This window comes from Sorex araneus, chromosome X, assembly GCF_027595985.1.
Source record: "Sorex araneus isolate mSorAra2 chromosome X, mSorAra2.pri, whole genome shotgun sequence".
Classification (NCBI taxonomy): domain Eukaryota; kingdom Metazoa; phylum Chordata; class Mammalia; order Eulipotyphla; family Soricidae; genus Sorex; species Sorex araneus.
Window position 1 is genome coordinate 9429001 of NC_073313.1, and position 24762 is coordinate 9453762.

At 57.6% G+C, this 24762-nt stretch overlaps 1 protein-coding gene across 4 annotated transcripts in view; it reads left to right on the plus strand.

Moving 5' to 3' along the window:
• Positions 1-24762, plus strand: part of LOC101552334 (protein Shroom2) — a 112237-nt gene that overhangs the window by 63609 nt on the left and 23866 nt on the right. For all 4 annotated transcript variants that reach the window (XM_055122309.1, XM_055122310.1, XM_055122311.1 and 1 more), the window contains exons 5-6: positions 16853-17566; positions 23290-23805. In XM_055122309.1, the coding sequence (XP_054978284.1) occupies positions 16853-17566; positions 23290-23805 (1230 nt within the window). The remainder of the gene's footprint in view (positions 1-16852; positions 17567-23289; positions 23806-24762) is intronic.

Genomic DNA, 24762 nt, shown 5'->3' on the forward strand with positions numbered 1-24762 from the left:
GCACTGGGTGAGCTGTGGGGTGGACTCAGGGGCTCCTGTCCCCAGACTGAGGGCACGGCGCCAACATTCCCAGTGTCAGGGTTGCAGGGAGGAGCCGGGTACTCACATGGTAATTTCAGAAGGTGATTCGGGTGAGGGGAAGATGAATGCAGTTCGGGGCTGCCCCAGCCTGCCACAGCTGTAGCACTGTGGCCACCAGCAAGGCTCTGGCCAGAAGCCAGAAGCTTCACATGTCCCTGTGTAGCCAGGGCTGCCGGGCAAACACGGTGTCAGCCAGCCAGCCCTGGCAGTCCCCGGTGACCTCGTGGCACGTGGACGGGGAGCGGTGGTACCAGGTGTCTGGAGTGCGCCATGGAGCCCATACACATGGCCCCACTCCTGGACCACGCAGGCGCCCACCCGGCCCTGCACTTACCCCAGGACGATCGGAGAAGTGTCGCCTCCCTGCTGGCAGTTGATAGAAGGTGGGTCCTCGGGGCTTTTACCGGACTCGTGGGACTTGGGGCCCGGAAGGGATGGCCTGTGCGGGGAAGTTACCCACAGTGTGTCCTTCGTGTCACCTTGGAGAAAAGGTGTGCGTGCATGCGTGTGTGCCCTGTGGGGGTAATCTCACGTCACGGCTGGGTCTCCCCTGATGCTGGCCTTCTGTGTCAGACTTGGGCATGGGCATGTTGAGGCGGCGGCACGCACCAATCATCGTCAGTGCCCCTTTGTTAGCGTGTCGCCCTTTCCTGCCATCTGTGTGGGCCCGCTCTGTCGAGTGACACTCTTGCTGGTTTATTTACTCATACATTGTTTCCCATTTTTGCAGTACTAATATGCACAGCCATATGGCAATGTTTTCCCATTTCCTGGCTTGTCTTTTTAAGCGTAGCATTTTGTGTGGCATGCAGTTAAAGTAGTTTATTTTGATCAACGCTGAGAGACTTCCCTTTTAGTATGAGTATGTCTGATTTTATATTTATTAAAAATGCACCGCACCTGGTCTTGTGCAATCTCTGCCTCCAAGACTTCTGAATATCCCTTTGAGGTCATCTGACATTGAGGTAAGTTAAATTTGTTGTAACTGATTGTTGAGAGTGAGGATGACGCATTTCCTGGCAAAGCCTGACTTTGTACGCACAGGTTAATATACTTTTGATTTTGCCTAGACTATTTTGTCATTTGCTGTGCGCTTTTTCCTGAAATTTGAAATTGGCAATACTGTCATTGCTCATGTTGGTTGAGTTTCCAGTTATAGAAAGGCCACATGCAATTGATAACGGTTCTATTCAGATGCCTCCGTGAGTGCCCTGCAGTCTGCCCCTCTTACCGAGCTGGTCCTATGGAGGGGGCTGGAAATTGGCTGCGCTTTGAAGTACAGAGGACTGTCCTATATTTTTCATTTGTTCCCTTGTTTTTTCCCGTGGGGCGTGCAAGTCTGCAGGCCTTTGGTGTCTCTGAGTTTCATTGTGATAGATAAAAGGCATTGTAAATATATGGCATCAGCCAATGTGAGCAGTGCGTTATTAGTAAATGCTGTCGCTTGGCTTTTCCTTTCCTTTATTCCTGCTGGCCCACTCCTGAAGATAACAGCATGTTCTAGAGAAATCCACCGATTTTTAATGAGACCCGAGATGTGGAAGAAGTGGAGAGCAATCTTAGGCATGGGGTCGGGTGTGGGGCGCAGGGAACACCAGGGGGGAATACGTGCTTGAAAGGCTCTTGTAGCTTCTGGGGAGTTTGCATTTGGATTATGGAAAGAAAATAACCTTCTGGCCAATTTTTCTTCATTTTTTTTCTCTTAAAAAATATTATTTTACAGGGGAGCTTGGGGCTTGGGGCCATCAGGGCTGACTCCTGGCTCTGCTCTCAGGGGTGACTCCTGGAGGGGCCCTGGGGGCCATATGTGGTACCTGGGCGCGAACCTAGGGCTTTCACATGAAAGGCTTGTCAGTGCTTCCTGTGCCACTGTCGCTGTGACCCTCCTCTCTTGGGCCTGAGGGCAGGTCCCAGGCTTAATTGTGCCTCTTGCCTTTTTTTTTTTTTTTTTGCACAGGGGTCTCTCCTGGCTCTGCACTCAGGAACCACCCCTGGTGGTGCTCAGGGGACCATATGGGATGCTGGGAATCGAACCCAGGTCAGCCATGTGCAAGTCAAATGCCCTACCTGCTGTGCTATCACTCCAGCCCTTGCCTTTTTATTTTACACACATACACGGTGTATGTGTATTTTATACACATACATGTATAGCTTCAAATATGTATATACCTTGCTTATAAGATACAGCTAACCTACATCTAGTTACGTAGTAAAAAAAAAAGTAACATGTTATTTGTTGCAACAACATACGGTTCATACATTTCCTAGTTGTCTTTATGTAATGCATAATTGGTTCTTTCGATTTTTTTCTTTTTTTTGGAGTAGGTTTAGGGGGATTCCTCCACCCCTCTTGGAGAGCCTGGCAAGCTACCGAGAGTATCCCGCCCGCATGGCAGAGCCTGGCAAGCTACCCGTGGCGTATTCGATACGCCATACACAGTAACAAGTCTCACCATGGAGACATTACTGGTGCCCGCTTGAGCAAATTGATGAGCAACAGGATGACAGTGATACAATACGTTTGGGGCCACACCCAACGATGCTCAGGGGTTACTCCTGGCTTCGCACTCAGGAATCATTCCTGGTGGTGCTCAGGGGAACTCTACGGGAACCCAGATCGCTGCGTGCAAGGCACACTCGTTCCCTGCTGTGCTCAGGGCTTTGGCTCCTGTGATGCATAACTTCGATTCCTTGCAACATTATGTCTTGTCCCGGACATGAGTGCTGCAACCAGCAGTGGCGCGTGTCAGAACCTCGCATTCGTTTCTAGTTCCCTGCGGGTTTTGGAGCACTCAGACGAGTGCATCGAACGGCAGTTGTGCAAGTCGTCCTGTCCCATTTGTTGGTGTTCCCTGTGAGTTTGGACCCGTCATGTAGAGCCAGGGCACAGGTGTGTGTGGGTTCCGAGTGTCGTGGAGAAACACGGCAGTAAGTCGATGGCATGGGGGTCAAGGCAGAGGGGCCTTGAGCATGGCTGTGGCTAGGCTCCGGAGGTCTTTGGCCACCCGGAGTTCTGCTCAGGGTGGGGAGGGAAGCTGGAGCCCATCCCCTCCGAGGGGCCCCGGGGAAGACAGCCAGGCGCGCGGGCAAGAGACTCTCTGCCGTTGTTACTATTATTTCACATTATTATTGTTGTTGTTTTGCTGTTATTATTATTCAACATTATTATTGTTTTATTTAACATTATTATTATTTAACATTACTTCCTGTGTATGTGCTAGGTTTCTGCACACCCTTAGTTTTCTTTTCCCCTTTTGCGTGTCTGATTGATTTTATGCAGCATGTTCTGGTTTGTCTTCGATGTTTGTAATTTTGCTGCCTTGTCTATAGCACGAACTAGTGTAAGTCACTTGGCTCCATCATCCTGGACATCCTTTTCTGTCACCCCGGGAGTCCGTCCTAAGGATGTTCATTGGCTCAGAACCCCGCCCGGACTTGATTCAAGGGCCCGAGTGGAGCAGTTTCTGTCGCACACTTCTGTCTCATGACCTGTGAGCTCTTTGTGGTCCTACGCGCAGGCCAGGGGAGACCCGTGTTCCAAGATGGGCTTTTGAACCCAAGAGCTGCCCGTGGCCTTGCTGCTGTCTCCCTGTTCACACAGGACAGCGCCTGCCTCTTGCAGAGAGAGGCCGGGGCATCGGGGGACGAGCCGAAAGTGGCTATTGTCGTGAGTGAGCTTCCGGGCAGACCTGTCTCTGGGGGTCAGAAGGTGGCCACGTCCGCCGTGGGAGGGGGCTGTTGATGTTCGGTGGCCCTAGAGGGCTCTTCGAGCTCCACACGTGTCCCAAGGCCAGCGGGATGGATGTGGAGCCCCACGGCAGCCCCTCCCGCTGTCTGCAGAGTGGAGTGGGCAGGGGCACCTTTTCTTTTCCTTGCTCCCTGGGGGGCGACTGCTCCCTGGGGGAGATAAAAGCACAGCCCTGCCTCCCCGCAGAAATCAAGGTCTTTTCATTAGCCTCTGAGAGCAGTTGCACACGGCTCTCTCCGGCTCTCTCCCATTGACATCGCTCCAGGCCTTAATGAGACAGGAAACCCACCCCCCTCGCACTGCCTGTGGGGAAAGAAAGCCCCTTTGTCAGCGGGCTCCTGAGCACAGGGATTCTCTGGCGCGGACATTGCACCTTGCCAGTGTCTACCCAGGCCCAGAGACTCTGCCTCTGGTGCTGTAGGAGCCAGGAGCAGGCTCTTGGGGACGGGCCAGACACACGGGGCCCCGGGCTGCCACAGAGGCCGAGGAGCCCCCAGACTCTGGCGCTCAGCGTGCAGGCCAGGGGACTGTCCCCTCTCCAGGATTCCCAGAGCCGCCCCCAGCATCGGAGGGCATAGCCCAGAGGAACAGGAGCCCGTTCCCGCAGACGTGGGGGACCCGCTCAGCTGGCGGCGAACAGAAGCGCGGTTCAGACAAATGTTCCTGCGCGGGGAACTTTTATTCCACAGTACAAAACTACAAAGCGGCATCAAATATTGAGGAGCAGAAAGTTTTTAAAGTATGAAACTGGGTGGGAGAGGGGCGGGACAGGGCGGGGGAGGTCCAGGGGGGACCAGACACTGTCTCGGTGGGGACTGCAGGGGGTACCAGGCACAGGCTGTCTCTGTGGGGGTCCAGGGTTTTCTCCGTGAGGTCTTCAGGGCCGGGGGTCTGTGCTGGGGAGCCGTCGGCGTCTCGGCTGCTGAAGTGAGGCTCACCAGGCTCACCCCGCTCCGCTGAGAGTCTCAGAAGAGGCGGTTGGCAGGATGGGGCCCTCCCGGGCCCCGGGGCGGGGCGACGGTGCCCTGGGGCTGCCGAATCAGGTACAGTGGCAGCGAGCCAGAGCCAGGCCCGGGCTCCCGGGCCAGGGGTGCCCACGGTGGCCCTGCCTGGTGCTGGTGGAGGTCAGGCCCCAGCGCGCCCAGAGTCCCTCTCCAGTGCAGCAGCTCAGGCCGGGGGTGCAGGAGGCTCGGAGGCAGCTGGGATGCAGGGGCCGGCTGCAGGGCCGGCGTCTGCTGGAACCCCGGCGGCGGCTGCTGGGACACCAGCGTGTGCTGGAGCAGGGGCCGCAGCTGGAGCAGGGGCCGCTGCCGGGACACGGCAGACTGCTCTGGCCCGGGGGGCAGCTGGGACAGAGGCTGCTCCATCAGCGGGGGCAGCTGTGCCATGGGGGGCAGCCGGGGGGCAGGCGGCTGCTCCAGCAGCGGAGGCAGCTGGGGCCCCGGGGGCAGCTGGGGGACAGGCAGCGGCTCAGGGAGCTGCGGCGGTGGCGGGGGCAGAGGCGGCTGCTGGGGTCCCGGGGGCAGCTGTGGCGGAGCGGGCGGCCGGGACACTGGCGTCTGTGGGAACCCGGGCGTCTGCGGGAACCCGGGAGTGGGCTGCAACAGAGCAGGCAGCTGGAGCACAGGTGCCCGCTGGAACATGGGTGTCTGGTGGGAGAGAGGTGGGAACTGCGGAGCAGGTGGAAACTGGGGGGTGGGTGTGCGCGGGAGAACAGGGGGGACTACGAGAGGTAGGCGCTGCGCCGAAAGACGGGGCTGGGGGATTGCTGGGCGGGGGAAGTCAGGTGCCAGTCTGAGAGGTGGCACCGCAAAGGCAGGCGGCCGAGGTGAGGCCGGTGGGTGTGGCGAGGCCGGTGGGCGCGGGGAGGCATGCATCTTGGTGGCCCGCCTCGCTACTTTTCTGGGGATGACCTCTCCCCCCCGATGTGCTGGCCGTCTCCTCTTCCCTGACTGCCTGGGTGCTGCGGCCCGGGGCTCCCTCGATGCTCCCTGCTGGCCTGGCTCTGCGCCGCAGGGGTCTGTGTTAGCGGGGACCTCCTTGTTATGGGGCTGTTTCTCCATGTGTTCGAGGACCACGTCCTCTACTCAGGTCTCAGTCCTGGGGGGCGGTGGCTGGGTGTCTGGAGTGGAGTCTGTGTCCTTGGCAAAATAGTCAAGGTGGCAGGACGGGGAAGCCCCCTGGGGAGGCCCCCTTTGCACAGGGGCTAGCGGGTGCTCAGCTGGTCCTTGCAGCCTCGGAGCAAGTGGAGCGCGTCTGGCCGACTTCTCCAGGCGCTACAAATGAGAGGATGTGCTCAAATAACCAATGCTGTGGGGTCCCCATCACCCCCCACCATGAGGACCCCATCCTCGGGCCCTGAAGTTCCTGCATCCCGCTATGAGGATTCCCCCCCACCACGGGGTCCCCATCAGCGCCCGTGGTGTGCACAAGCCGTCTGTCCGGGAGGCCCACCCCGCCACCCTCGGGGCACCGCCCCTGGTGAGGCGTGTAGTACTCACCGCAGGCCTGAGGCACGGAGAGGGTCTTCTGCCCCCCGCGTGGGGGAGGGAGAGGAGGGGGGACTTTGGCAGCCTGCCTGTACGGGCCGGGTGGGCGCCGCCGGAGAGCGGCGCAGGTAGTAGTTGCCCGAGATCCAAGTGCGGCGCGCGAGGCTCCTGCCAGGGTCCCGCTCCCGTCGGATGCAGAGACGCGGCTGCCAAACTGCGGGCAGCTTCGGGGCCGGGGGGTGGTCGCGCCGGCGCCAGCTGGCCCGGGCCCCGGCACCTCCCCGCTCACCCCCGCGCCCTGCGGACAAGGGGGACCTCAGGTGGTGCCAGGGGGTCCTGGCGCACACTGCGCCCCGCCCTGCAGCGCGCGCCTGTCCCCCTCGGCCGCCGCGAGGCCGCGCCAGGTCTCACCGCACCCGTCCGTTCGTCTGTCCGTCCGTCCGTCCGCGCGGGGCCGCAACTCTGCCGGGAGCGTGGCCGAGCGCGGGTGCCAGCGTCCACAGCGCCCGGGCACGAGGACGGCTCGCGGCACTGCCCGGAGGCAACTGCCGGCGGCCTATGAGCGCGGGTGGTGGGGGGGTGGCGCGCCCCCTGCCGTCCAGCCGGGGTCCCAGGTGTGCGGCCAGAGGATGTCCTCCCAATGGGAATTGTCAAGGGAGACCCGGGGGGAGGCGGGCGCTGCGCATGCGCGCTTGCCCCTCGGGAACCCGCGCGCCCTCGTAGCCGTCGGTGGCGGCCAGGGGACATGGGGGAGCCCTTCACACAAGGGGCTTTGGCCGCACTGCAGGAGTCCCCCCCACTCCCCAGGGCATTGGTGATCTAAAGCACAGCTTTGCAACCCTATGTTACTGTTGCTTTCTTTTAAAAAATATTGTCATTGGGAAATGACAAAGTTTCATGATGTAATTTCCAAAGTCATTATGACTATGTTTCAACACCGATGCCTCCGCCAGCGTCCATCTCCACCCGCGAGTGACTTCCACCCCCCTTTGCTTCCCGTGCGTCAGCCTGCCACCTTTTTTTAATGTACTTTTTTTTTTTTTTAAGAGGGGCACTTTTGAAAAATAGACCTGTTCCCGGACTGTGGTTTGCAGGTCTGCTGTGGTGTTGTCATACACAACACTTACCCACCTTTCAGCTCCACCGCCTCCTGGCCTAACCTTCCTCCACCACAGCCGCCACTCTTCCCTGTCTTGTGTCCCTCAGGAGGGCGGTCCGCACTAAAGACCAGTTCTCAACTTCCTTGTTTATTGTTTTGGGCGTTATTCCCCTGCTGCACTTCTCTATATCCCACACAGAAGAGAGCAGTTTTGAAAAGATACTTTTTTTTTCTTTTTGGATCACACCCAGCGACTCACAGGGGTTACTCCTGGCTCATGAACTCAGGAATTACCTGCACTCAGGATTATATGCACTCAGGATTGACCTGGGTTCAATCCCAAGCTCTCCATCTGGTCCACGGAACCCACCAGGAGTGATTCCTGGCGGTGCTCAGGGGACCATATAGGATGCTGGGAATCGAACCCCGGTTGGCCGCGTGCAAGGCAAATACTCTACCTGCTGTGCTATCACTCCAGCCCTAAAAAGATACTATTTTTTAAAATCTAAATGTACAGTTGTTTTCCGATGCAGTGACAGTAGCTGGCTCAGTGACTAGGTGCTGTGAATTTGGCATCAATCCTTATGTTATTTATTTTTGTTTTGTTTGGGGGGGGCCATACCTAGCATTGCTTGTGGCTTTGTCTGGGCTCTGTGCTCAGGAATCACTCCTGGTGGGTTCCGGGGACCAGATGGAGAGCTTGGGATTGAACCCAGGTGGGCTGCTTGAGAGGTAAACACTCTACCTGCCTCACTGTCGCTCCACCCACGGCAGTTTTTAATTTGGACATGGTACACAATTAAATACATTCTGAAAGTATGTGTAACTGTTAGCATCCTGTGTTTTTTCATTTGCCTTTATTTCTTGTTGAGCATAGCATATATCTGCAGATTTCTCAAGTTTCCAAGGTACGTTCTGATCAAAGGAGGCATTCTAAGATACATAGGATCATGGCTTATTTTAGTTAAAAGCTAGGTAGTCACTAATGGAATGTTCGCAACTTTGACTGTTTTCCACAACTGACTGAGAGGGCAACAGTGCAGGTTTGGAACATGACCATAAGCACAGCAGCAGGGGCCGTGGGTGGGCAAGGGGGTCCCGAGGTCCCCTGAGAGACCTTGCATTTGGAAGATGGGCGGAGCCCGCCCTGCCTTCCTCTTGTTGGGGATTGATTGCACAGGGAGGGCAAGCGGCAGGGCTGCCCTGTGGATGGGTTCGTCTGCTCCCCCGCGTCTTTCCTCTCTGTGGCTCCTGTGAGTGAGCCCAGCCCGAGCTGCTCACTGTCCCTCTGCTGCTTGCACTTGAGAGCCCCACTACGGTTCCACCCTGCACGCTGCTGCGAGAGGCGGGCCTTGCTGTCCAGGGACAGTGGGGTTGCCTGCGCCATTACTGTAGGTGTGTTTTCTTTATGCTCTCATGCTTCTTATGACTTGGTTATTGTCTGTATGGTGCTGCAGGGCTCACAGGCTCCATGTCACCATTTAAAATTAGAGTGTGTAAGTTCCAGTGGGGGGTTTGGTGTGCTGCATGGGGGCCTGGGGGGGAGGGGGGAGAGAGAGACAGAGACAGAGAGACAGAGAGAGAGACAGAGAGGGTAAGTTATCAACCATCTGCCAGGCAGCACAGTCCCTGCCGATAGATGTGTCTGCAGCCTGGGGGTTCCGTGTATGTCCTTCCCTACATGCTGCACTACTGCCTGTTCTCACTGCCAGAGTGTGCCTGGGAAGAAGGGGACCGAGTGGCATGTGGTTTCACGTTGGCGCCCGGTGGGTGACAGCATGTATTTGGAGAGCTATCGAGACTGAATGAATCAGTTGACTTCAGCACTCGAGCCAGAGCAAACCAAGACACAGCCTGGAGGAGCAGCGAGTAAGAGACAGTGTTTGGACCTGGGTGGTCACAGGCGCAGCCCCTGGAGCTCATCTGTTTATATTGTGTTGCGTGTACAGCAATTCCACCCCGTGGCCCACGCATAAAGACTGTGCACGGCAGCCCACGGAAGGCGCCTGCTTGTTCACACACAGAGGTTGCGGGAGATAGAGCAAATGCGCGCCACCGGACCCCACTGCTTCCGCAGGCAGGCGTCCTTTCCACATGCGGGGGACGGGGGTGGCCCTGTCCCCAGGGAGAGAGCCTGGGCCGGGTCCTGCCGGGTGCACATGGGGCTCGCCTCATGGAGATGCAGCCTTCCCGGGTCCCAGGACTGTGGGTGCCCTGGAGCACTTGCCCTCCTGTATCCCTTCTGGCCGGCAGGGGTGCAGGGTCCTGTGCCACACAGATGGCACCCTTGTACACACCCTCCTGGGACAGGACCACTCCTGCAGATTGTGTGCCCATCAGCTTTCCTCCTGGACATGTGGGTGGCGTGGGGAAGAGGGGGCGGGGGCGGGACCTGGGCACACGAGAACGTGCTCCCCTGCACCCTGCCCAGGATGAGCAGGCTTTGGGCGCCGGGTCCTCTCGGGGGCATGCACACAGCCGGCGCAGGGAGCGCACCCACCCAGGTTTCTCCGGAACATGTTGGGGGTCAGGCGGACAGAATGTGGCCCCAGCTGAGTGCCCAGGAGGACGAGTCGGCCGGGCCTTGTCGTAGGCACCCAGGGCGGGCGCACAGAGGGCAGACAGGCCTTGGGCTCCCCCGAGAGTGCCCACGGGGGCATGCGCACCGAGGATCCGGGCCTGGGTACCCAGAGCCTGTGTCCCACGAGGTCCTGTCTGGGACAGGAGGGGTCCGGGCGGTATACAGTGTCTGCAGGAGCAGGTCCCCTGTGGCACACGGGACAGGCGCGTGCTCTTGGGAGCCAGTGTTTGGAGTGGGAAATCTCGCGGCCTGCTTGGGGGTTCCATGGGCTGCTTTCTTAGATTTCCTGCAGCCTTGGCAGGGGGACGTGTTTCCCGCAGTGGGTCACTCAAGTGATTCCCAAACGTGGCATGGGAGAGCGCTGGGCCCTCAGTTGTCCTCGTGCAGTAGTGACTATGCTCGTCATACACATTATTTACATTTCCTCGCTTCTCTCTCTTTTTTTAAAACATGTGTTACATGTTGCTCCACTGCACACAAAATGCATTTGAGCATTTAATCGCAATTTCTATCAGGAGTTCTTTTTTTTTTTTTTCGGTGGGTTGTTTTTTTTTTTTTCGGTCTTCAAATCATACTTGAAGTCACCTGGATGCAGATTGTATACTCTCAGACTCTTACATTTATAAGGACAGTGTCAGTGTCGAGTTTTGAGAAAGTCTCTTGGCTCTCGGATGCGTTGACTTGCCAATGCAAAGTAGCTGAGTTTTCCCTGAGAAACACCAATTCATATACACATTTGTCTTGGCTGTGTTTATGATGCTGCTGACCGTGTGTGGTTCTGTGGTTTGAACCCATTTTAATTTTGTTTGTTTTTGAAGGTTATCTTTGTTTGGGTTTTGTTTGGTGCCTTGGCTTTTGGGCCATACCTAGGAGTGCTCAGGAATCACTCCTGACTGTCTCGGGGAATCATACGTAGTGCCAGGGATCAAACGCAGGTCTGTGCATGCAGGGCAAGTGCTCCTACCCTCTCTGCTGTCACGCCAGCCCCATGGCAGGCAGAATTCTTGGCACTTTGAAGTCCAGGCAGCTGTCCTTTAATTTTCCTTTGATTCCATGTTGGGCCTTGCCTGGGCAGTGCTCAGGGGCCAACCGTGGTGGTGCCTAGACACAGGGGGTGGGGTGGGGGCTATGGCACGCCTGTGATGGTTGGCCACATGCCCGGCAAGCGCCTTACCCTGGTACTGTCTGTCCAGCACTGTTTCCACAAGGAGTGTAAAGAAACATTTACACTTTACAATAGTTCTGAGTTTTTATTCTGAAAGAGTCAAGCAGGCATTTTAAAAACCCATACCATGGTGAGATGCGTGCGGCACATTTTATTGAGTGGTGAGGTGGCCCTGCTGCAGTCAGCCATGCGGCCTCAGGCACACTCCTCTCCCACAGCCCACACGCGTGGAGAGGCTGGAGAGCACTCAGGCCCCCCGGGGAATGCGCGCCTTGGCGCACTTCACGTAAGCCAGGCATTGGAGACAGTCGCACCTGGCAGGAGGAGTAACTGCTTGTCAGCTTCCCACTCTCTGGGATCTGAACGCGTGGGCAGCTCGGAGGGTTCCCAAGTTTGGCTCCTTTTATTCCCACACAGGCGCGAGATGCCGTGGTATTTGTTTATGCCCTCTGACATACTTGGCCCTGCTGTGTAGTGAAAGGCTGGCCTTCCTCTTCATCTTCCACAGACACACGCCACTGCGCACTTTCTCCAGCATTTTCTCCGTCTTCTCATTCCTCACTGGGCGCTTTTGATATTTGCAGATCTTGGCTCTCGGCGAAGGTCCCGCGGTGAGCATCGGCGTGTATACTTTCATCCCAAATGATTGCTTTCGCCTTCGGGGGTCGCTCAGTGTGGAATCCCTGGGAAGTCTCTTAAGCTCTGTGTGTGTGTGTGTGTGTGTGTGTGTGTGTGTGTGTGTGTGTGTGTGTGTGTGTGTGTGTGTGTGTGTGTGTGTGTGTGCGCGCGCGCGCACGCTTATGTGCACATTTTGCCAGGTGTGGAAGCCAGGACCTGACACATGTGATGAAGCCTGTGCTCTGTGACCCAGCACCCCCCCCCCCCCCCCGCCCCTTCGTCCATGTGTCTGATTCTTCAGGACTGCTACAGAGATGGCTCACCAGGCTCCGTCCACGCTCTGCTAGTCGGAGTCCTACTCTCGGACCTGCTCAGAAAGAACGGGGCCTGAAGACAGAGCAGGAGTGGCCCGGTATAGACAGCCTTTGATGTAGACCCCAAATCTCTGTGTGTGTCTTTCAAGACACCTCCCTCCACCCCAGTTTCCTTGCAGACTTGCAGCAAGGTCAGTTTTCAGTAGAGGCCCATGGAGCAAGACTGGATTAGAGGAAATATGGAATAGGAACCGAGCACCTCCGAGACGTGGGGTGGGGGCATGTTCAGTATCCGGCCGTGAAAGCAAACAGTTCAGACAGCTGTGCCAGTGCTCCTACAATAGGAACTTTTTTGCATGCTGTAAAGCTGCCCGTAGCAGTTATTAGAAATTACTCTTATTAAGGCATACTAACACTACTCTTAAGCATTACAGATATAAATATATATTGAAAAGAAATTTATCTATAGTTAAAATTCATTGGGGGGTTTATTTATTTAGTAGTATTTGTTACTATACGAAATTACTGTTCTGTATAGTAAGAACCAATTTAAACTATAAAATTGGGCAGAGAGGGGATGGGGAGGGCATGCCGGGGGCAGCCCAGGGGTCTCCAGAGCCGCCAGAACGGGGCTGCATGTGGCTGTGAGTCCATGAGCAGGAGTCTCAGAAAGGAGTGTGGCTTCTCGGGCCACTAGGGGTGAGTGACAGTGCCCAGCCTTGGGGTGCCCATCGACCAGTGGGAGACCATGAAGGCCGCTGGCTTCTCCCGGGTCTGCCGGGCACCGAGGATGGGGCATAGAGAACGCGCTCCTGTGTTTCTCAAACACTCGAGGATGCGTCACACAGACAAGACCCCAAGGCGTGTGTCCTCTCCAGAACACGCTGGCATTGTGCAGCACATATGTGTGGTTTCTCTTGGACACGCACCGGTCGCCGGCAGGAAAGTGTGCCTGCTTGAGTTTCTATGGAAACGCGCCCAGATCAGGCCATTCAGGGGACACTCCTCCTTGTACCCGGAGTAGGTTGTCACCTGCGTTGGCTCTAGGACACGCACACATAAAGTGCCCAGAGAACATGCGTGTCTGGGTCTCCGTCCTCCTGGGTTTCTATGGAAACGTGCACAGATCAAGCATTCAGGGGACGCTTTGCGGCCTCTCCTACCCCACCCCCGCCCGTGTCCTGTTCATGAAATGTAGGCCTCTGGCGCCTGTAACATGTGCCCCCCCGGATCCTCTCTGACGGCACATACCAGGCGCCTAGAGAACGCCTGCGCTCCCAGCTGCATCTCTCCAGACACGTGCGGGCACTCCTGGGTTTCCATGGAGACGCACGCAGATGGGGCGCACAGGGGATTCTTCTGCACTGTGACCTGCTCAGAAAACGCAGGGCTATGGCGCGCAGATCACATGCCCACCTGGGTCCTCTCCAGGACACGCACTTATCCGGCCAGCGGAGAACGTGCCCAGCTGGATCTCTCCAGACACTTGTGTGCACTCCTGGGTTTCCATGGAGACGCACGGGCTACATGCTTGCACTCTGACCGGCCCTGAAAATGCAGGGCTCCAGCGCCTGACGCACGTACCCACCTGGGCCCTCGTTCGGGTGCGCGCATATCAGGCGGGCAGGGTATGCGCCCCGCTGCATCCTTCCAGACCCGTGTGCGCGCGCATCTGGGTTTCTATGGAAACACGACGGATCAGGGCGCACGGGTGACTCATCTCTGTCGTGACCTGCCCTGAACACTCAGGGCTCGGACACACCGTGCACGAACCTGCCTTGGCCTCTCTGGGACACCCGAGTTTGAGGCACGCGCGCACGGGTGCGTCTCTCCAAACATGTGCGTGGCCGCCTGGGTTTCTATGGAAACGCGCGCAGGGGAAGCCCCCCTCCTGCCGCCTTCCCTGGAAATGCAGGGTGGTGGCAGGGTTGTGGTGCCCGCCCGGTGCACCAGCCTGCCCGGGTCCTTTGTGGGACGTGCACCCGCCTGCCGTGATCTGGGACACCTGCGGTGCTAGAATGCCATCACCTGGGTCTCTGTGGAGACAAGCATGCGCAGTTCTGGTGCTCGCGCCCTCCGCCCCTCCCAGGCCTCCCCTGGAAATGCAGGGCGCCGGGCCCTAGGACAGGGAAGGGGGGTTGTTGGAAGGCGCGCAGAGAGAGACCTTGCAGGAGCAGGGCAAGGCGCCTACGCGCGTGCTCTTTGGAGAAAGATGTTTCGCCTAGCACTTGGGTCTTTTTAAAGTCCTCTTGAATTTCCTGCAGTTTGGCAAGGGGCGTGGTCGAGGCGGAGATGCTAATGGACTAATGGACTATGTGTGGAGACTAACTACAGGGTCTAAACAATTTTTTTCCGGGATTTTTTTTTTTGGGGGGGGGTATGAGGGCACACACTGACGTTGCTCAGGCATCAGACCTGGTGGATCTCTGGGACTGTATGTAGCTGGGGGTTGAGGTGTGCCAAGTAAACAGGTTTCCCAGCACTCCGCCCGGTGGGGGCGGGGCGGGCTCACGGAGCAGGTGACACTGCATTCTTTTAGGAAAGGAACGTTTGTATTCGGAAGATGCGGGAAGTTGGGTCAGTCCCACTGTATTTTTTTATTTGGGTCTGAGGACAGTTAACTGTGTGTGTAGATTTTGCATTGCGGATCTCTTTCCCCCTCCCCCCTCCCAGCTATAAACACATGCATGTACTTGGGCATGTAATGGTTATTAGGTAGAACTACAGACCGATATATTAGTAGGGTGGAAGTTTCATACAGACTATAGTTTAAATTCTGTATTATTGTCCCTGCACAGGACAGCACGGATGACAGGTAATCGTGCGTGTCTGTATGAGTCACCTCAGTTTCCTGCACTCCTGAGCCCCCGCTGGAGCGTTTGCCACGGGTGCTCCGTAGCCGTCATCGGAGTCTCAAGTGACAACTTGAGTGACACTTGAGTGTCTCAAGTGACAACTGTGTCCTTGAGTGTGGAGGTGGGGGTGGCTGCTGGAGCCGCTGGAAGTCCCGGGAGAGGCTGGGGAGGGGCACCGGGCTGCAGTGACTGTTCAGCCCGACGTCCGATGTCTGTCACTTGGGCCTCTGCAGAGATGCGCTGAGGGGTGGGGCACGCTGCAGGGTGCCAGGGACTGGGCCCGCCCCGCTCCTGAGTGCGCCCTGGCGGTTCCTGTTGGGAGACCGCCCGAACTGTGCCGGATCGGCTTGGTTTGCCCCCCCCCCCCCCACGGGGTTCCTGGTGACGCTGTGAAGCTGCCCCCTCTGGGCGCGGAGCGTCAGGCGCTGCACAGAACAAGGCCCCGCTCCACACCCCTGGGGATCAGGTGCCACACGCGGGGTGCACCCGGGCCCCCGCCCCGCCGCCTGGAGAACATTCCTATGTGCATTGTCCCGGGAATGCACCCGCCTGCTTGGTGTCTGGGCAAGGCGGGTCTCGGGTCCTGGTGTCCCTCCGTGCCCCTTGGTACTCCCCACCCCAGGTGTAGCAGGGAGGCCTGGTTCCCAGCTTTCTCAGATGCCAGCCGGTCCCTCCCCGAACTGCCTGCGGCTCTGTTTCTTTCCCGTTATGTCACTTGATGGAAGTCATAACGTGCACCACTGTGGTTGGATCCCCTCAGCCCCCCACAGTGTCACTCACCACAGTCTCTCTTTCATGGCTTCTTTGTTGTTGTTCATTTGTTTCTTTGGGGAACACACCCAGTGGTGCTCAGGGCGGACTCCTGGCCCTGTGCTCACGGATCACTCTTGATAAACTCCAGGGACAATGTGGGGTGCTGGGGATTGAACCCAGGCCCTCCGCATGTGAGACAAGTGTGCCACCCTTTGCATCAACTCCCCGGCCTCGCTCTTTCCGCTCTTTAAGGCTTTCAGTCTGCTTCTCACATGTCACTCGTCTTTGGGTGATTTGCTCTGAACGAAGATGAAGTCCTTTCCTTTCAGTGTCTGTTTCCTGATTTGTATTGATGTTTGAAGGGACGAAGTTAGTCTTACTGTGGTTCTGGGAGCTTCTTTTCCTGCACTTCCATGTGATCTGCAGGCATTGTCCCCACTCGCCCTCCTTATAATTTACCCACCGTTTTGAAGGCTGTCGTTAGTTCTCATATAGAAACAACGTCGTAGGTGCTCCATCTGGTCAGTGCTCGCCTTCACGTGGTCGACCGGTTCCGCCCCCGGGATGTGGTCCCCCGAGCTCCATCAGAATGTGTGTGTGGGGTCCCCAGCAGAACAACAGCAGCAGAAAACTGATTTCTTTATCTTAGCTATGCTCTACCTTCTGCCCAGCCCAGCACCTACCCGGTTTAGGGTTTGGTTTTTTGTTTTTTATTTTATTTTCGGTTTTTTACCCTTTTCTTTGTATGTTTATTGGGGCTGGTGGGGGGTGGGGGGCGTCTGGCAGTCCTCAGGGGCTGCTCTGTGTTTGCTCACGGGACTCTGGTGGGTGCCCGGGCTTGACCAGCCTGATGCTGGCCACATCCGTGCATCCGTGCACGCCAGGAGGGAGAGGGGGTGCGGTGGCCCGGCTGGGGCTGGAGAGCGGCTGGGGCTGGTGCCCTGCACGCGGCTTCCCTCCCCCCATCCGCCCGGTCTGTGGGCGCCGCAAGTTGGGGCTGCCCCTCCCAGACCCCCCTGCCCCCAGCCGCTGGGCTGCAGATGGTATGGGGGAGAGGGGCCAGGGCGCGCTGCAGGGCTGGGCGTCCCGACCGCAATGGCACGGGCCGTCCTGGGAGTCCGGCGTCTCACCCGTGCCCTTCCTCCCCAGACTCGTGGATGCCCCCTGTGGGGCAGGTGTGCTGCCGCCACGGAAGCCCGGGCTTGTCCCTGAGGAGGATCCTGAGGAGGACACGGAGGGCCTCGGCCCAGCAGGGACCCTGCCACGTGACTGCAGACACTTGGACGGCAAGGCGCGGGCGCAGCCCCTCCCCCAGACTCCCTCCCAGCGGCTCCTGCCGCCCCATCGTGAGCCTGCACAGTCCAGGGACACAGCTGCTGCGGCCTCCCTGGGCGCCCCCGCTCACCTGGATGACCCAGCTCACCTGAGCTCTTCCCTGGGTGCTCACCTGGACGACAGTGCTTACCTTGCCAACACCGCTCGCTTGAGCTCTCACCTGAGTGCTCACCCAAGTGCTCACCTGGACGGCCCCACTCACCTGAGCTCCCTCCTGAGTGCTCACCTGGACTACCCTGCTCACCTGAGCTCCCCCCTGAGCTCCCCTCTGGACGCCCCTGGCCAGCCCATCCTCGGGCCAGCGCCCCTGCCGAGCCCGGGAGGCCCCACGGAGGAGAGCTGCGAGCAGGGCAGGTGGCAGGTAGACGAACCGGCGAGCGCCCCCCAACAGGAAGCCCTGCTCCCTGCCAGCTGCCGGCCCTTGCACGCGTCCGCCATGGAGACCTCTCGCTCCCCTTCGCCCCAGTTCGCCCCCCAGAAGCTCACGGACAAGCCCCCGCTGTTCCTCCAGGACGAGAGCGCCCCCAGGTACGCAGTGTCCTGGGCTGCAGGCCTGGTGGGATGTGAGCCCCGTGATTTCCTGGGCAGGGTGCGGGGTGGGGGGCGCTACGGGGGCTGCCAGGACGCACGCAGGGGTCCAGTCCTGCAGGCCCTTCCTCTGAGCCCCCACATGCCGAGGTTCCTGGGGCCCAGCCTCTGCGGCTGTGGCCACGGTGTCTCCTAGATGGCCAGTCAGTTGATCGATGGATTGATTGATTGATTATTTGAATGTAGAAGAGCTGCTATTTATCCAGCCACTGATTGAGCTGACTGAAGCGGGCATGAACTCCACGTGACTTTTATATTTTTAAATTTTAATTTTTATTTTCATAAGAAAACTGATTTATGAAATCAGTTGTTGTTGATTTCAACATTTGAACACCAATCCCACCACCACGACACCTTCCCGCCACCGTTACTTCAAATTTTCCCACCACCCAGGCCTGCCCTTCGGCAGATGCTGAATCATTTCTTCTGTGTTGCTCGGTGAGTAGCACGAGATGTCTCCAGCCACGAGAGCGGCCGAGCGCTCCTGGGATTCTACAATGCTTATGATATGCGGGGTCTGGAGGCGTCTCTTCGGCACGCTGCTCTCCTCTGACGGTCATTCGTGACTCTAATCATGGTGGCCAGTCAGTTTAGACCAGGGCTGGAGCATGCCACGTGGCTAACTGGGTTCGATTCCTGGTACCCCGTTTGTGGTCTTTGTGCCCTCCCCCCCGTGCTCAGGGCTGCCTCCTGGCCACACACTCGGGGCTCACTCTCAGGGGACCCTGTGTGGTGCTGGGAATCAAACTCGGATTTGTTGTCTGCAAGACCGGCTATTTTTTTTTTTTTAATTGAGTCACTGTGAGATAGACTCTTACAAAGCTGTTCATGATCAGGTTTCAGTCATACAGTGTTCCAACACCCATCCCTCCGGCAGTGTGATTCCTGAGTGCAGAGCCAGGGATAACCCCTGAGCATCTCACATCACACATCTGGGTGTGACCCAAAAGAGTTGCAGTTATTCAGGTAAACACAGTAAGAGATGTACATCCCCCAAGCTCTAGGGGCAGACCCACTGGGCTTTACTGCACATTGCAGACCGAGTCCTCAGGCTGGTCGCGCGTGTCCCCCGTGCAGTCCTTCCGTCTCTTAAGTCATAGCTGCTGGCATGAAGACTGTGCTTATGCTTTCCAGACTCCCATTTCTTTTCTTTTTTCTTTTCTTTCTTTCTTTTCTTTTTTTTTGTTTTTGTTTTTTAGTTTTTGGGTCACACCCGGCGATGCACTGGGGTTATTCCTGGCTTTGCACTTAGGAATTACTTCTGGCAGTGCTCGGAGGACCCTATGGGGTGCTGGGAATCGAACCCAGGTCAGCCGCATGAAGGCAAACGCCCTACCTGCTGTGCTATCGGTCCGGCCCCCAGACTGTCCCATTTCTATGCCGGGGTAGCTTTGCTGCTGGCCCCAGGTCCACCCAGAGGTTCTTTGGTGGGACCCCCCTTTTCCGGGTGTTAGGACCTGCAGCAACCGAAGCCCACGTCAAGCCCGAGTCAGGTCATTATGACGGCTGTCCAGGAGTAGAGTTCCCAAGGAGTCAGTGAGTTCCCGAGTATTAGGAGCACAGCATTACGGGTCCTTCTGCGTTTAAGCAAAGAGCATTGCCCAATAGTGAAATAGGAAAAGGTTATAGGGAAATAGGACAGCAGGGCACTCACTGCAAATACAGAGTAAGTAGCTTACTGCAGACACAAAGTCCAGAGTCATCGGGTTTGACTTCTAAGTCACCAAGCCTGACTTGGGGAATTGTAACAATGAGAGGCAAAACACAAAGCTGAAAGATAGACTGGAGGGACTCGGGGTGCTCGTGAGAACATGTAAGCTTCTCGGGGGGAAGGACAACTCACTGAGGAAGCCTGAAGCGCTTAGGGCTAGTATCCAGCATCTGCACGGCCAGCGGTTGGTCGTGGCGCTTCTGCAGGGCCAGTGCACCTGCCCTCTGTGCACGCTTGCCGTGCAGGGCACAGCAGGAAAGCCGCATGTCCCGGCACGCAGGAACTCCCCGGGCTTAACAGTACGTGGAGGCTGCCAGGGAGAGCACAGCACTTGCCTTGCACACAGCCAACCCGGGTTCGATCTCTGGCATCCCACAGGGTCCCTGGAGTCCCCCACGACGGATCTGTGAGCACCCGTGTAGAAGTGAGCCCTGAGTGCAACCCGGTGTGGCCCGGAAACAAAGCAAACCAAACCTGGAACAAATAAAACCCCCTTCCACACCCCTCCCCCGCCCCGCAGGACAAACAACCCCCTTCCCACTCCCCCCTCCCCAGCAGGACCATGTATTAGGAGTATTAGGAGCACAGCATTAAGGGTCCTTCTGTGTTTAAGCAAAGAGCATTGCCCAATAGTCACCCACATAGAACACCTGTGGATGGAGTCTTGGTGCAGACCCCGTACCCAGAACTCCAAAACTGCCCTGTCCCCCAAAACATGCATCATGTGCCTTGGACATACCTCAGTGGTAGAGCACTTAGCATGCTGGGGGCCCTGAGTTCGGCCCCTACCAGCCATGGTCCCCGAGCACTGCCAGCTTTGACTCCCAGCCAGATCATTCCGGCCACACAGCAGCAAACAACCTGGGACCCTGCCCAGCTATTTGAGGACACCTTTAGTGAAGGGAAAAAATTGGGATTTTTTTTTTTTTCATTTTGGGTCAGTCCTGGCGATTCTGCCTCTGCACTCAGGCATGACTCCTGGCAGTGCTTGGAGGACCCTATGGGTTGCCAGGGATTGAACCCAGGTAGGCTGCGCACAAGGCAAGTGCCCGACTCGCTGTCCTATCGCTCCAGCCCAAAAAAAGAATTGTCTTTTATGCACCCAACCAGGATTAATCTCTGGCACCCCAGAGGGTCTCCCGAGCCCCGCCAGGTGGGATTGCTGAGTGCACAGCCAGGACTCAGCCCTGAGCACCCCCCCCCCACACACACAAACATGCACACAAATTAATGATTTTAAGCATGAAATCCTATCTTAGAAGGGGATTTGTGAACTTGTGGAATCAGCCCTGTGTTTTCTGTTTCTTCTTGTTTCTAGAAGGCAAGAGAAAAAAAAATTTTTTTTTTAGCTAAGGGATGATCGCCAGTGTCCTGGGGCCCTGTTCATGGGCTGTCGGGGTCCACGTTGTTGGGGAGATTCGGGAGGGGCGTGTATGGGGGCCATGTGTGCGTGCAGACAGGAGGCCACCCGGTGGGGCTGAGGGCCTCCCTCTCTGCCCAGTGACTCAGCCGGGCGGTCAGGCCTACTGCAGTGGAGTGGTCAGCTGGTCACTATCAGGCGTTGTTCAGTTGAGTGGCTTGGCTGGGCACCATGTCAGGCCACCTCACAGGGTCACAGGGTGTGGTGGGGGGTGGGGACCCGCTGGCATGTTTGGCCTTAGGGCCGGGCCCCACAGGCAGTGGGTGAGTTCACTGTTGGGGAGCACTGCACTGTGGGCCTGGCCACGGCCGCCACGACTCTCTGTGCATGCCACGGCCGCCACAGACGCCCTTCCCGCCCGCCTGCAGAGCGTGCCCACACGGGGCAGTGGCCAGGCGGGGCTGGGCTCGCGCAGGGGCTCGGGCGTGGCTGCTCTGTTGGCTTTGCCCTCTGACTGCACTGAGGAGGGGGAGAGGGGGCTCCCCGGAGGCTCCGCAGGGCTGCCCGCACAAGGCACTCCGGAGACGGCTCGCTGGCAGCTTCTCCTGCTCTGCACAGGGGCTGGCTGCTCCTTCCCTGTTATGCTCCACGGGGGGCATCGGGTCGGCTCTCGGGGCCCAGGCGGGCATGGTCACTGAGCTAGGTTGGTTGGGTTTTCTTGGGTTTGTTGTTGCTGTTCGTTTTTTGTTTTTTTTCCTTTTGGGGTCACAGTGGGTGATGCACAGGGGTTACTCCTGGCTCTGTACTCAGGAATTACTCCTGGTGGTGCTCTGGGGACCATAGGGGATGCTGGGAATTGAACCCGGGTCGGCCGCGTGCAAGGCAAACGCCCTACCTGCTGTGCTATCGCTCCAGCTCTCTTGGGTTTTTTTTTTTTTTTTTGGTTTGTTTGGCTTTTGGTGGGGAGTCCTCTTCAGCATTACTTAGAGATACTTTCAGCTCAGTGCTCTGTGTGTGTGTGTGTGTGTGTGTGTGTGTGTGTGAGTGAGTGTGTGTGTGTGTGTCTGTCCGTCTGTCTGTGGGGTAGGGTCACTCCTGGTGGTGCTTGGAAGACCACGCTCTGGCGGAGATGGAGCCCCCAACTGCCATGTGCCAAGCCTGCACTCAGCCTGCTGGGTTTCCCCCCACGCACACAGGTGTTATGAAGGAGTTGAGGGCCGGAGAGAGAACAGGGGTGAGGCGATTGCCTTGCCCGCAGCCAACCTGGGTTTGACCCCCAGCACCCCATAGGGTCCCTCAAGTCCCACCAGGCAGGAGTGATCGCTGAGCACAGAGCCAGGGGTAAGCCCTGAACTCGGCAGGCGTGTCCCCAGACCAACAGCAGCCAAAGGAAAAGAAGGGGAGAAGGAGGTGATGTTGGGTGGCCTGAACACCTAGGAGGCGCCCTGCTTTTACAGGGTTTTGCTGGAGGAGAGAAGAAATTCCTGAGTTCCTTTTTCGTTTGCTTGTTTTCTGTTTGCGCCACACCCAGCAGTGCTCAGGGCTGAGTCCTGGCTCTGTGCTCAGGGATCTCTCCTGGCCGAGGCCAGGGAGACCCTCTGGGGTCCCGGGGAGTCAGCTCAGCCCTGCCCCATGCGAGGCGAGTGCCATCCCCGCTGTACTGTGTCTCCAGCTTGCAGTGTCCTGTCTGCTTGTCCTCGTGTCCCTGGGAGGAGAAGCCGCACGGCAGCAGGGCCTCTGGCCTTGGAAGAGCGCCTGCGACTCAGGGGTGCAAGCGACCCTTCCGACACGTGAACCCACGGTACCCTGACCAAGAGGCCTCAATGAGAAATCTCAGGCGTCTGTCCACTGGAGGCTGCCCCAACCCCCGCCCCCACCAAAGACAGACGCAGACCAGGACATGGCGCGAAAGTCTGGGTTCAGCTTTGCGTGCAGGAGGCCGCTTGGCTCCAAGCTGGCACTACACAGTTCCCCAGGTGTTGTCAACTGCAGCTCCTCACCCCCCCTCAATTAAAAACAAAGAAAACCAGAAACAAGCCCACCGTCAAAAAATGCAGACATGTGGAGAGTCGTTAGCGTAGAGCAGGGTCCGTTATGACATCATTAGTGGGAAATGGTCACTCTGGGCAAGAAGTGAGTGTTGAAAGTGGGTAAAGGGATATACATGATAACCTTTCAGCAACTGGATCGCAAACCATAATGAGAAAGAGAGGGGCGGGGGAGTGAGGGAGGTAGAGAGGGGGGGGGAGAGAGAGAGAGAGAGAGAGAGAGAAGGAGAGGAGGAGAGGAGGAGAGGAGCCTGCAGGTAGGCAGGGGGGGTGTGGGAGGGAAACTGGGACTCTGGTGCTGGGAAATTACACTGTGGAGGGATGGGTGTTGGAACACTGTAGGACCGAGACCCGATCACGAGCAGCTTTATAATGCTCTCTCTCATGGTGATTCAATAAAAATCAGTATTAAAAATATATGTAAGAAGATATCAATGACGAGGTAGTTAATAGAAAAAATAAAGAGTGCAATATAAAACAGGCTGATGTGGCCACCGCGGCAGGCGTCCGCAGAGCCACTAGCTGTGCCCTCTGCCCCATGCAGGATTGAGCGGGTGATCGACAGCCGCACCACGGTGAAGATGGTGCCCATCAAGATCGTGCACGCTGAGAGCCAGCCCGAGAAGGACACCCGCCAGGGCCTGGCTCGCACCGTGCCGCCACCCGCCCTGCCCAGCGGGCTGGAGCGGGACCAGATCAAGACCCTCAGCACCTCGGAACAGTCATACTCTCGCTTCTGCGTCTACAGCCGTCAGGGGGTCGAGCCCCGGGCCCCAGGCCCCGCCAAGGACAGCAGCCTGGCTGGCCCCCACCCTGCCCCGGCTGGCTATGCCAAGGCCAAGGAGAGGTCGGCCGAGGACCTGAAGTCGGAGGAGCTGGCCCGGGAGATCGTGGGGAAGGACAAGTCCCTGGCAGAGATCCTGGACCCCAGCGTGAAGATCAGGACCACCATGGACCTGATGGAGGGCATTTTCCCCAAGGATGACCACCTCCTGGAAGAGGCCCAGCAGCGCAGGAAGCTGCTGCCCAAAATTCCCTCACCTCGTGTCGCGGACGACAGGTGAGTCCACGCTGCGGGCACACGCCATACTGGCCCAGCTGCTTCGCACTTCAGCGACTGCACGGTCCAAGGAGACCGGGAGTTGGTGGGGGCTCGGGAGGCGGAGCGGGGCGCTGGGGCTGGCCCCCGTTGGTCCTAAGAGGCGCTTGAATATGCAAGGCTCTTCCGACGCCCGCACAAGGCTGACCCTGTGGCATTTGGGGGACTGAACTGAGGCTTACGGGCAAGGCTGAGCCTGAGGCATTCAGGCCCGGCTCGCTTGCCCCGAGAGAGGGGAAGGGAAGTGTGACGGGCAGCGCTGCCCCTTTTATGCCAGCGATCAGGCAGGGCATCCCCAGGAGTATCCCCCGCTGAGGTTTGGGCTACCAGCATTGGCACATAGGCAGGTGCCTCCTAGGCGTGGGGCGAGCCCAGCTGCTGCCCAGCCTAGAACAGTGCCCTGGGCCAGCCCGCCTGTGGGCCGTGACACAGTCGAGTGGACCACAGACGTGGGGGGTGGGGAGTTGCGAGCCGACCTTCCTAGGTCGTGGAGAGAGGCAGCCACACGTGTGGGTGAGAGTGCGGAGGCGGGGGGTGGGGGGGTGTTGGCAGGGGTCGAAAGTGCAAAGGAAGAACCAAGCCCAAGTCAGACCCAGGCCGCCACCCACTCCCAGCGTCCAGATGGGATTTCATAGTTTTTACTTCTGCTTTATACACACACACACATACATATACACACATATATGTACATATATACACACATACACATACACACATATATACACAGTTATATATATATACACAGATATATACACACATATAGACAAATATACACATATACACACACACATACACACACATACATATTTGCTGTCTCTGCTTGTGGAGACGTTCTTTTCCTTTTTGGAAAATGCGATGCTATGACCTTGGGGTTCTCTGTCGGGCTGGTGGCAGCCATGGCTTGACGGGGGGTAACGG